This window comes from Notechis scutatus, chromosome 1 (genome assembly GCF_049901735.1).
Source record: "Notechis scutatus isolate UNSWTSFEM ecotype Mainland chromosome 1, rNotScu1.2, whole genome shotgun sequence".
Lineage (NCBI taxonomy): Eukaryota > Metazoa > Chordata > Lepidosauria > Squamata > Elapidae > Notechis > Notechis scutatus.
The window spans coordinates 299,456,752-299,469,113 of NC_142009.1; the positions used below are offsets into that span (position 1 = coordinate 299,456,752).

At 41.2% G+C, this 12,362-nt stretch overlaps 1 protein-coding gene and 1 long non-coding RNA gene across 5 annotated transcripts in view; one reads left to right on the top strand and one right to left on the bottom strand.

Moving 5' to 3' along the window:
- Nucleotides 1-12,362, bottom strand: part of FOXN3 (forkhead box N3) — a 202,980-nt gene that overhangs the window by 123,773 nt on the left and 66,845 nt on the right. For all 3 annotated transcript variants that reach the window (XM_026679167.2, XM_026679166.2, XM_026679165.2), the window contains exon 3: nt 9,612-9,748. In XM_026679167.2, coding sequence (XP_026534952.1) covers nt 9,612-9,748 — 137 coding nt within the window. The remainder of the gene's footprint in view (nt 1-9,611; nt 9,749-12,362) is intronic.
- LOC148133453 (uncharacterized) overlaps nt 8,482-12,362 on the top strand; it is a 45,414-nt gene continuing 41,533 nt past the window's right edge. For both annotated transcript variants that reach the window (XR_015746822.1, XR_015746821.1), the window contains exon 1: nt 8,482-8,684. This is a non-coding gene — a long non-coding RNA (uncharacterized LOC148133453). The remainder of the gene's footprint in view (nt 8,685-12,362) is intronic.

The window sequence follows — 12,362 nt, forward strand, 5'->3', positions numbered from 1 at the left end:
CAAAATACTTCCAAAAAAAGTTGAATGCACAAATATTACAATATTAACTAAGGCTTCCATGATTTCTGAGCTGGAAGATCAGATATTTTTTCCCTTCAACTACTTGTCATCCAAATTTCCCAATCTTCTTGAGACAATGAATATTATTATTATTACTTTTATTGTCAGAGTACAACATGTGTACAATGAGATTGGCTGAACCTCCCTTCGTGCATCCCCCCCCCCAAAACACAACTCACAGTGAGGACAGAAGTCTCTAACATTTGGAACATTTATGGTTATTCTTTCACAAATGATTTAATACAACAGGCACAGTCAATCACATAGCACCCATTTACCAGAAGGAAAACAGAGGATTAGGGTTAGGGTTATCCACGAGTAATTTTAGGTCCTGCTCTAACTCCTCAGCTAAACTTTGAATTTTGTTATTGTGAGTCTGGCATATTTCCAAACAAAACACAGTCCCATAGTCTTATGACAACTAATAAAATTGTTAGAAATATATATTTGCATTACTACCATAATTATTACTATCTAAAAATAATAAAAAATAAAACCAGATAGGACAATAAGTTGGTGTGGCACCGAAAAATTTTTCTTAAGTATACATTGGCACTCTGGTTATAATCCAACAGTAACAAAATTTACCACTGACTAATTAATACATTTCAAGCTGCAATCTCCAATTGGAGGCATACTTTGAATTACACACCTTATTTAATTTGTAGATTTTCTTGTTCTTCCCCATCTCTTACATTTTTAAATATCTTGCCCACTGAGGAAAACAGTCATGCCATTCTGATTAGTTCTCAGAAAGATACTGCCCTATTTGTGTGTTGGGTTTTTTCTTATAGACCAACATGATTGTTGTTGCTTTTAATGAGCAAAAAAGTATACTGTACAGTCCAGAAGTTAATAGGAACTACACAAAGATGCACAAATGTAAATTATTGCTTTTAATCTATTGCATAGGAAGAATCAGATGCAATAGCTGATTTTTGTCAGCTTCAGAGAATACCTGTCTTCAGTTTAAAGGCAGATTTTTTTTGTACAACTTTACCATATAAGTCAAAGGTGCTGTAGTATTGTAAGAAACAAATGAAAATAATTTCGATCCAGGTAAAAAAACTACATCTTTATTTTCATTTTTCTTATAGAAAAAAAGTTCACTTCAGTTGTTTAATAAACTATTATTCCAGTTCTTTAAAGGCTATATTTTTTCTATAATTTTAAACATCAAAGTGGAATGTTATCTATTAGTTTAATATACACTGCTCAAAAAAATAAAGGGAACATAAAAATAAGACATCCTAGATCTGAATGAATGAAATATTTTTATTAAATACTTTGTTCATTACATAGTTGAATGTGCTGAAAACAAACTCACACAAAAATTATCAATGGAAATCAAATTTAGCAACCCATGGAGGTCTGGATTTGGAGTTACACTCATGACCTCCCTACAACGCCTGGGCATACTCCTGATGAGGTGGCGGATGGTCTCCTGGGGGATCTCCTCCCACACCTGGACTAAAGCATCCTCCAACTCCTGGACAGTCTGTGGTGCAACATGGTGTTGCTGGATGGAGCGAGACATGATGTCCCAGATGTGCTCAATTGGATTCAGGTCTGGGGAACAGGCAGGCCAGTCCATAGCATCAATGCCTTTGTCTTGCAGGAACTGCTGACACACTCCAGCCACATGAGGTCTAGCATTGTCTTGCATTAGGACGAACCCAGGGCCAACCAGCATATCGTCTCACAAGGGGTCTGAGAATCTCATCTCGGTACCTAATGGCAGTCAGGCTACCTCTGGCGAGCACATGGAGGGCTGTGTGGCCCCCTAAGGAAATGCCACCCCACACCATTACTGACCCACTGCCAAACCGGTCATGCTGGAGGATGTTGCAGGCAGCAGAACATTCTCCACGGTGTCTCCAGACCCTGTCACTTCTGTCACATGTGCTCAGTGTGAACCTGCTTTCATCTGTGAAGAGCACAGGGCGCCAGTGGCGAATTTGCCAATCTTGGTGTTCTGTGGCAAATGTCAAACGTCCTGCACGGTGTTGGGCTGTAAGCACAACCCTCACCTGTGGACGTCGGGCCCTCATACCACCCTCATGGAGTCTGTTTCTGACCGTTTGAGCAGCCATATGCACATTTGTGGCCCGCTGGAGGTCATTTTGCAGGGCTCTGGCAGTGCTCCTCCTGTCCCTCCTTGCACAAAGGCGGAGGTAGCGGTCCTGATGCTGGGTTGTTGCCCTCCTATGGCCTCCTCCACATCTCCTGATGTACTGGCCTGTCTCCTGGTAGCGCCTCCATGCTCTGGACACTACGCTGACGGACACAGCAAACCTTCTTGCCACAGTTCGCATTGATGTGCCATCCTGGATGAGCTGCACTACCTGAGCCACTTGTGTGGGTTGTAGACTCCATCTCATGCTACCACTAGAGTGACAGCACCACCAACATTCAAAAGTGACCAAACCATCAGCCAAAAAGCATAGGAACTGAGAAGTGGTCACCACCCGCAGAACCATTCCTTTATTGGGGATGTCTTGCTAACTGCCTATGCTTTTCACCTGTTGTCTATTCCATTTGCACAACAGCATGTGAAATTGATTGTTAATCAGTGTTGCTACCTAAGTGGACAGTTTGATTTCACAGAAGTGTGATTGACTTGAAGTTACATTGTTGTTTAAGTGTTCACTTTATTTTTTTGAGCAGTGTATATTCACTGCAACAAGTATGAGCTAGAAGTTAGGTAACATTTTCTACACTAGCACTCAAATGTCACTACAGTCATAAAAGTAAAGTGATTACTGAGACATGGACAATACAGAATTGCTATCACTTATACCAACCTCAAATACTGTTTATTAAATATCCAAAATAGCACATATCAAGATGGACTCAACTAATTTGAAGAAGCCCCAAGCTTTGCAGAGGTGGGAGAAAGTATTTAATGGGGTACCTAAAACTACAAAATCTACAGTATTTAATTGTGAAGGATTGGGGAGCTACAAAAGAGCCATGAAAGAATTTGAAAGAATATAATAAACTTTGTAAAATAAAAAGGCTGACAGTTTATAAAGATTACTAGGTGTAAATAGAAATACACGTTATTTCCATAAGCAAGGGAGATAAAGCAGGAATGGTTAACTTGATTACTTTATTTAAAGAGGAAAATGTGTTCTTATTTGGATATCACTTCTGGAATTTGTACTTGTGAAGGAAAAAAAATGAAACGCTTATTTTGGTTTTGTTGATTAGAGAGATTTGGTGTTATAGAAATGGCTGGTTATACATTAATGTGTAAAAGCAAAAAGTGGAGGCTGGAGTGTGTTTATCTTGTATTGAACTAGGAAGATTTGAAAAGAGCTTTGGTCTTACCTAAAACGCATCTTCTAGTTGTACGGGAGGAGAATCCAAAGCATGGGTTGCCTCCTGCTTCCTTGCTTGAAGACGGAGGCAATCAAAGTTTAGTCCAGCCCCCTTTCCACTGCACATGCCCAGTTTTTGATGAAGGCTGATGATTGACTTGGAGAGTTCTTTGGTGCTTGTTCTTGACCGTTCTGAGCTTGGGACAAACTATCTAAGGGTGGGATTTGGATTCTCCTCCCATACAACTAGAAGGTGCGTTTCAGGAAAGACCAATGCTCTTTCTCAGTTGTACGGGTTGGAGAATCCAAAGCGTGGGACGTACCCAAGGTAATAGTCCTGAGGGTGGGCCAACTCCTGGTCCCGAGCCCCCATCTCCATGTGAACTCTCTGCAAAACCCTTCTTCCAAAAGATGCTTCTGCTGATGCGAATATAGCCAGCTCATAGTTTCTGATGGAGATGGTGATGCCCACGTCGCTGCCCTACAGATCTCCTCAATCAAGGCTTGTGTGTTCCATGCCACTGATGTGGCCACACTCCTGGTTGGGTGTGATGTTATTTTACCTGGCAGCTGTAATGATTGGCTTTTGTAAGCCCTTGTAATACATGTCCTGATTCATCTGCCTATGGTTGATGGTGAAACCTTTTGTCCTAATGAACTCAGTCTGAACGAAATGAACAATGCTTCCGTCTTTCTAATGGGCCTTGTTCTCTTAATATAAACGCGTATTGCCCTCCTCACGTCTAAGGCGTGCCACTTCTTTTCTAGGCTATGGACCGGTTCCAGACAGAAGTCTGGTAGTACTAACTCATGTGCTCTATGGAACGCAGAATTGACCTTTGGGATAAAGGTCAGATCCAATCTTAATACTACCCTGTTAGGGTGGACTATACAGAGGTCCTCCCTCACAGATAATGCTGCTAATTCCGATATTCTTCTGGCTGATGTTATGGCTACTAGGAAAGCCACCTTAAGGGTGAGTGAGGGCAATCCCACTGACCTCAGTGGTTCAAAGGGCTTTGTCATGAGCGCTCCTCCATGGTCTGGATACCAACAGATCTAGTAGATCTGCGTACCAAGACCTCCTGTGCCAGTGAGGTGCTCCAAGTAAAATCTCTGCCCCTTCCTCTATCACTCTCTTGATTACCTTTGGTACTAACGGAAGTGGGGGAAATGCATAAAGCAGCCCCCTTGGCCATGCTCCTCAGAGTGCATTGGTCCCTTCTTCCCCCGGTGTTGGAAATCTCGAGTAGAATCTCAGGAGTTGTCCATTTGCTATAGACGCAAACAGATCCAGGACTGGTTTCCCTAATCTGTGTGACAGTTCCCTGAACAAGTCCAGGTGTAGATGCCACTCTGAGTGGTCGACCGTTGTTCTGCTGAGCCAATCTGCCTGAGTGTTCTCCACTCCCGATATATGTTCCGCACTGATTGATAGATGTGTCTCCACCCAGCAGCCCAATTGTTCTGCTTCTTGTATGAGTGCTAGGGAATGAGTGCCTCCCTACCTGTTGATATGCGTCTTTGCGGTCACATTGTCCATTAGGATTAACACATGTTGTCCCACTATTCCTGACTTGAAAGACCTTAGGGTCAGGTGAGTTGCCCTGAGCTCTAACCAGTTGATGTTGTTCTTGAGGTCTATCTGAGACCACTCTCCCTGTGTAATTTGGTTCTGACAGTGGGCCCCCCAGCCTACTAAACTTGCATCTGTTGTGATGGTCAGTCGGGTGGGTTCCTTGAACCCACATCCCCTGATCATGGCCTGTAACCTCACACCACTGGAGTGACTGCTTCACTCTGGGAGGGATCCGCACCATGGTCTCTGCATTGCCCTTGCCTGCTCTCTGGTAGGGTAATAGGAACCACTGCAATGTCCTTGCGTGCAGCCTGGGCCAAGGTACTATTGAGATGCACAATAACATCTTCCCTATGTGGCAGTAGGTCCAGGGTCACCCATGGGGCTGTGACCACCTGACTTATCAAGGATCTTTTGCTGTTCTGTCGTTCCTGTGACAGGTAAACCTCACAGGAGCTGGTGTCTATTACTGCTCCTAAGTGTTGTAGTCACCTTGTCGGTTCTGGGTGGCTCTTTTCAAAGTTCACCGAAAATCTATGTTCTTGTAATGTCTGTATTGTGGTTTCTAAGTCTCTCTTTGCTCTTAGAGTCGATGTTGACTGTATTAATATGTCGTGTATGGGTTTTGTCCTGATATAAGCTGCTACCACTGCCAGTACCTTGGTGAATGTCCTTGGTGCTGAGGACAGGCTGAATGGTAGAGCTCTGTATTGGTAGTGACTTCCTGTGTAACAAAACTGCAGAAACTTTCGGTGCCTCTTGGTAATTGGTATGTGTAAGTAAGGTCTACTGATAGGACATCCCCCTCTCGGATGCTCCCTAGTATAGACTGTAGGTATTGCATCTTGAATCTTTTGCACACTATGTGTCTGTTTAGTAATTTGAGATCTAGAATTGATCTCCACCTCCCACCCACCCCGACGCTTTCTGTACAACAAACAGGTTTGAGTAGAACCCTTGTCCCTGTTCGCTCTTTGGTACCACTTGAATAGCGACAACTTCACCCAGACTTGATACATTTTATTTCCACAGATCTGCCTGGCCAAGAAACTTCAAGCAATAATTTAATGTTTGGTTAATGCATCAACAAATATCCCTTAACTGAACTGATTTTAATCACATTGTTTTCTTTAAGAATGTAAATATGTTGGTACGTAAGCTTATTTGTACCACAGAAAAACTTTAAAGCTGTATTTGCTTTGACATAAAATGCATTATGTCAATTGTCTCAATGATAGTAATTCTGAAACAAATTAAAAAGCTGTTTTGAAACCTACTGTCAAACCTAGTCAAATAAACATAGAAAACCTCTGTATGGAGAGAGTCACATTGTTCGAATTATCTTCTTTTCCCATACAAAAAGTGGAATGCAACAACATTCAGAACAAGTAGGATGAGGGGGGGAATACACTGCTTCTAAACCATTACTGTTACACTATTGCCATGATGGCGAATCTATGGCACAGGTGGCATGCACAGCCATTTGTGTGGGCATGCGAGTCCCAGCAAAACTTACCTGCACTACTCATGCGCATGCCTCCCAGCTGATTTTCTGCCCATTTGAGGCAGTTTTTGGCTCACAGAGGCTCGAGGGAAGCCTCTGCAGCCTCAGGAGACCATTTTGGGCCCGTTTTTTGGCTTCCAAAGGCTGCAGAGGCTTCCCTCGAGCCCCTGGGAGGGCAAAAAACAGCTTACCCCGAGCTCCAGAGGCCCTCCAGAGGCCCTCCAGAGGCTGAAAGCAGGCATTTCCGGTATTTCCAAAGGCCCATTTTTCGGCCTCCCGAGGCTGCAGAGGCTTCCCTCGAGCCTCCGGGAGGGCGAAAAAGGCTTCAAACAGGCTGAAAATCAACTGGGTGGCACACGCATGCGCAGTGCAGGTAAGGGGAATGTTACGCATGCATGTGCAGGGGGATGGGGCGCATTGCACTGTGGGTGCTGGCACACCACAACAAAAAGGTTCGCCATCATTGCACTATTGCATCCAAGAACTGAGATTACACCAAATATGATATCTACAATACACTGGCAAAGACAAAACGGCCCTTCATTGTAGACTATCTGAAGCTTTCTTGCATGTCCAATTGTATTCTTCCCTTAATGGGGGAAAAAATCAAAATAAATATTTGAATGGCACATATAACAAGAGCTTTGCAGAAGAGGGTTATTGTTGCTGAAGCATATAATGTGACCCAGTATGCTTGCAAAATATTTAACTAGCTCAGCCTTCCTCCAATCTGGTTCCCTCCAAATGCTGCAGTAGCAGCTCATAATTACCAAAATTCCAAGCAAGCCAGTGAATCTCTGGATTTAGTTGAATTATTGAGTTGTATTCCAGCACATTTGGAGAACGAATCTGCTTCCTAATTCATACATGAATAATACAGAATGAACCATAAACCAAATGTTTTTTTTCCTTATGGAATTCATTGATCAGGAAGACACTGTAGATTATAATTTTAATATGTTTAAGTTATTATCACTTGAATACAAAACTTTCAATTGCTGTTCTTTATTCTTTCATTTTTTACTACAACAAAACATTTTGTAACTTCAAATGACCATACATAAGGAGTTCTTAATAATTAAATTAAAAATAAGGAAAAGAAGATGAAATGTCTCCCCCACCTTTTTTTTTAATCAGGATGATAAAATGTTCAAACCCACTGTAGTTTCTATGTAAGGTTATCTGTTACCAAGGCAACAGTGCATGTCTTAGTACTAATGGCCTGTCCTTTTGCCAGGCAACAAACAGCCTTGTGATGTAACTGCACCTGTCTCAGCTATGCGTTGCTATGGAGGCCTTCTAGTTACTATGGTTACCATCACGCTAATCGCCTAGCAAGGGCAGACATACAGCCGTTGCCTGCAAAAGCCCAGCTGTTCTTCCCAATCTCTGCCTGAAGATTGATTGTTTGGGCCATGTGATGGAACGCACGGCTCAGCAGAGATGCTCAGGCACTTTATTAGAGTTACCAGAATGAAATTACATTGCAAGTTGCCACTTCTTAAAGGAATATTATAACTGAAGGGTGTAACTGAACTCCCAAATCTCAATCTTAGTAAACATTCAAAAATTGCTATCAGACAATCATTTGTGTAACTGATGTCCGTGCATAAGAAAAAAATGAAGCCATGGCTCTATTTTATACAGTTTTCACAAAACATTTATTATTTATAACTATCTAACATCATGCTAAGTGCTACAGCATTTATGGATTCCAAACTTCCTATAACAAATCACATATTTTCAAGCAGGTTTGAAATGTGGCAGGTTTTACATCTGCCGTACCTTTTTTCCACTGCAGTAGGACAAAACGACAAACTGATCCATAAAGGTTTTTTATTTCCTGCTATTTTAAAGTTACCAGACCTGACTGACCCTTTTACCAAACAGAAATGCACTATGGCAACTAACATAATTGCTCACATTTGCTTTGCAGAGCAGGTAACCACAACAGCAGCAGTTTAAAAAACAAAACAAAACGCATACTTTCATCACCTGGAAGCCAAAGTTTATAATGAGGCAATCTTCCAAACATAGCATTAGAGAGAAAGATTCGGCAGCAATCTATCCACTCATGAAAGCATTACATGAAAAGCTGGAATCTTTTCTTATATTTCACAGCTTCTAACACAAGTACAGAGATTTTTGATAATAATTACAGAAGCAGTGCAACATAGAGTAATTAATTGAAGCGGACATGTGATTTTCATCAAAACTGGTAAGAAATTCTATAGTACAAAGTAGGGCTGTAAGAATACCTATGGATTGGCAACAGGTGGGGACCTACTTTTTTATAATTAATGTAACCATACAAGACTGGGATTGGCAGGCTCTAGTTTTTCTTGATTATCATATAGTTTTGAGAGGACTACTCAATGTATTCAGGTAGTTGGATACACTCAAAGAAAAATGCTGAATAAGCCTTACTCTGAACATCAATTGGTGGGAATAACCTTGATATGACTACAAGCCCCAGCATTTTATTTTTTTTAATTATGTCTAAGAAGTTGTCATAAGCAGGGCAGTATGTCTATGGAGATTCTTAGTAATCCAGGTCATGGTTGTCCCAAAGATGTTTGTTTTTTTAATGGCAACTAGATTTTTTTTTTTCTTGAAGATGTTCTGCATTCTTATCCAAGAAGCTTCTTGGATGAGGATGAGAATGCAAAACGTCTTCAAGGAAAAACAAAGTCCAGTTGTTTTTTTGAAAAGGCACCTTTGGGACAAGCAGGGCAGTACTTTCCTAGTTTTTTTCCCTACTTTTTGAACGGAGGTATCTTAGAATTGTGAGGCCAATAGCTATTTTATTCTTTTAAATACATTCTAAGGCTTATATGGTATGGTAACCGCTAAATATTTTAAAAAATTGGTCTGATTCTTGATTTTGCAGTAGTGAACACTAAAGAAGGAAATAAATTATCAGTCTGAGCATTACATGCCATTTATTGGATGCAGGTTGCTCATTTCTACTTTGGCCACTTATCATACATTAGTTAAATTTTACTTATTTAAAAATTGCATGTATACATTCCTTCTAGATTTAACATATTTGAAAAGATGAATTCACTTGCAAACCTGAAGTCAGTACATAGCTGATTTACAGACTTTGCCATGTTCATATAAAGATATGTTCAAGTTTTCTTACCTTTGATATGCCTGAGGAGATGCTGGAGGTGTGCTGAACACATGGGAATATGGGTGATAGGGTGTCTTTTTCAAAGCCTGGATAAGATTTTGTCTATATTCTGGGTCTATACACCACAAAGACCCCTTCCCAATACTCTGCAGAGGATGATACAAAAAAAAAATCATAATTTTAAAATAATATATTTTTCACATTTCTCAGAACACCGAGAATATTTCTTCCTGCTCATAAAAGAAAGCAGATCTCATTCTTTGACATAAATTTCAGAGAAAATCCTGCTGCACTTCATTGCTAATGTTTAGGAGATACAAATGCTATTTGATATTAAAAATGGTAATAGCTCTTCTTGTTTAGATTTTTATCCTGCCTTTTAAAAAAGATAAACAACTTAAAGTGGCGAGCATACCAATACTCCTTCCTCCTCCTATTTTCCCCACAACAACAATCACCCGTTGGGTTGAGAAATGGTGGCTGACACAGTCACCCAGGCATTTTCCATGACTACAGTGGGACTGCAACTCACAATCTTCTAGTTTCTAGGCTAGCACCTTAATCGCTACACCAAACTACTTCCCTAATTTGGGGGGAAATTCTCTTTCTCCACAAGTTGTTTAGCTGGGGGGGAGGTAGGAATCACAGTCCAGATGGATAATGAATAAACTTCTCAGACTGAACTTCTGTTGTGGATATTCTAAAAGAAAATTGGAGACAGTGGTTTTGAACACTAACCATCAATGAAATAAAATAGTTTTGATTGTACAGCCAGAAGACATTAATCCCATTCTTTACCATAAACCTTATCAACTTTCTGCACTGTCTGATTAGTACCATAGCTCCAAAAGTAATAATCCAAATAAACTTGGGTAGATAAACGTGTTTAAGACTGTTATCAGTCTGGGTGGCCTACAATATTAATGTTCTTGCAAAGACTAATTATTTTCCAGTTCAGAGAATCTTAGCCGGGTTGTATTGGTATATTGAGGGGTCAAGACATCTATATTTCAGGACCAGATCTCTGTAGGACTAACCTGGGACCCAACCCAAGGAATGGGTAGCAAACACCAAACACCCTAATTCTGCTTTAGCAAAACATGAATAGAGTCAGAAAATACTTGACTAGTTGATAAAATTGACAAAAGTAATTACAGCAGACCTGAGAAAAAAGCACCTTGCTTAATATTTTTTTCTTCTTATAAACTGTTCTGTGAGGGTTAGTATTTTATTGCTCCATTAGCAAGGTGATGCAGTCTTTTCAACGCGATATATATATATGTATATGTATATGTATATGTATATGTATATGTGGATCTTTGGTTATTCGGGTTTTCTCCTGCATAAAATTTGAAGTATCTTGATGACGTTTCGATGAAGTCTCATTCATCATCTTCAGGCATGTTTCTTCGGCTTTGTGCTTCTCGGAGTAATGTGAGCTTGCAGCTGCTTCTTCCTTTTAACTGCTAGTGGGGGTGTGACTTGATTGGGTGGGGGCTTGGCTGTGTTCTGATTAGGTGGGGGCGTGTTCTCATTGGTTGGGGGGTTGGCTGTGTTCTGATTGGTTGGGGGGTTGGCTGTGTTCTGATTGGCTGGGGGTGTGTTCTGTTCAGGTGGGGGCTTGGTTGTGCTCAGGTTAGTCTTAGTTGCCAGGGGATTTGAGCTGGTAAGCTGTGATCCTGTTGTTTGCCTTCGCGTTCATGGTCATGGCACATCTTCATGGTGGGCGTCAGTTCGCTTCATGTATGGGTCGGAGGGGTTTGAAGCGGGTAGTGATGCAGCTGCGGTATGGCTTCTGGTCCGTGGTCGTGTCTCATCATCTGTGTGGGTGTGAGTCTGCTTTCTAGGTGGAAGTTTGGTGGTAGCATCTTGTGTGGCCCTTGTGGGTATGGGTCTGGTGTCATTCTTCATGTTAAGTACTCATTTGTTAATGAGGGTGGGTTTCCAAATGGCTGGTAGGTGGGAGGTATCATCTCATTTACTCATGCTGTGTGGGCATTTTTCTATCTCTATGGCTTCTCTGATTTTTCTGTTGTTGAAGTGTTCAGTTTTGGCAATAGTTCTGGTATTTTTAAAGTCAATCTCATGTCCTGTGGCTTTGAGGTGTTGGACCAGGGAAGTGGTCGGTTCTTCTTTTTTGATTGAGTTCTTGTGTTCTTCAATGCGTGCACTTATTCTTCTGTTGGTTTGTCCAATGTATGTGGTGGGGCAGGCGGTGCATGGGATTTCGTATACTCCTTGGTTTTCTAACTTGATTCTGTCTTTAGGGTTTCTTAGGATGGTGGATATTTTTCTATTTGTGCAGAATGCTGTCTTAATGTTGTGTTTTTGAAGGATCTTGCTGATTTTGTCTGTAGTGCCTTTTATATATGGGAGGAGGGCTTTGCCGTTCTCTTGTTCTCTGTCTTGGATTTTGGTTGGGGTTTCTTTTTGGATTAGGTGGGTAATCTTCTTTCTTTGGAATCCATTGGCTGTTAGTATGTTAGTGAGAGTGTGTAGTTCGGTTTTTAGGTGTTGTTCGTCGGCTATGCATTTTGTTTTGGAGATGAGTGTCTCGGCTACGGAATTGATCTGTGCTGGGTGATGGTGTGAGAGTGCGTGTAGATAGCGGTTTGTATGTGTTTTCGTCTGCTAGATGGTATGTCCTAGGGAGCCATTGGATTTTTTGTATACTAAGACATCTAGGAAGGGAAGTTGATTGTTAGCTTCTGTTTCCATGGTGAATTGTATTTTGGGGTGTAGGCTGTTGAGGTGTGTAAG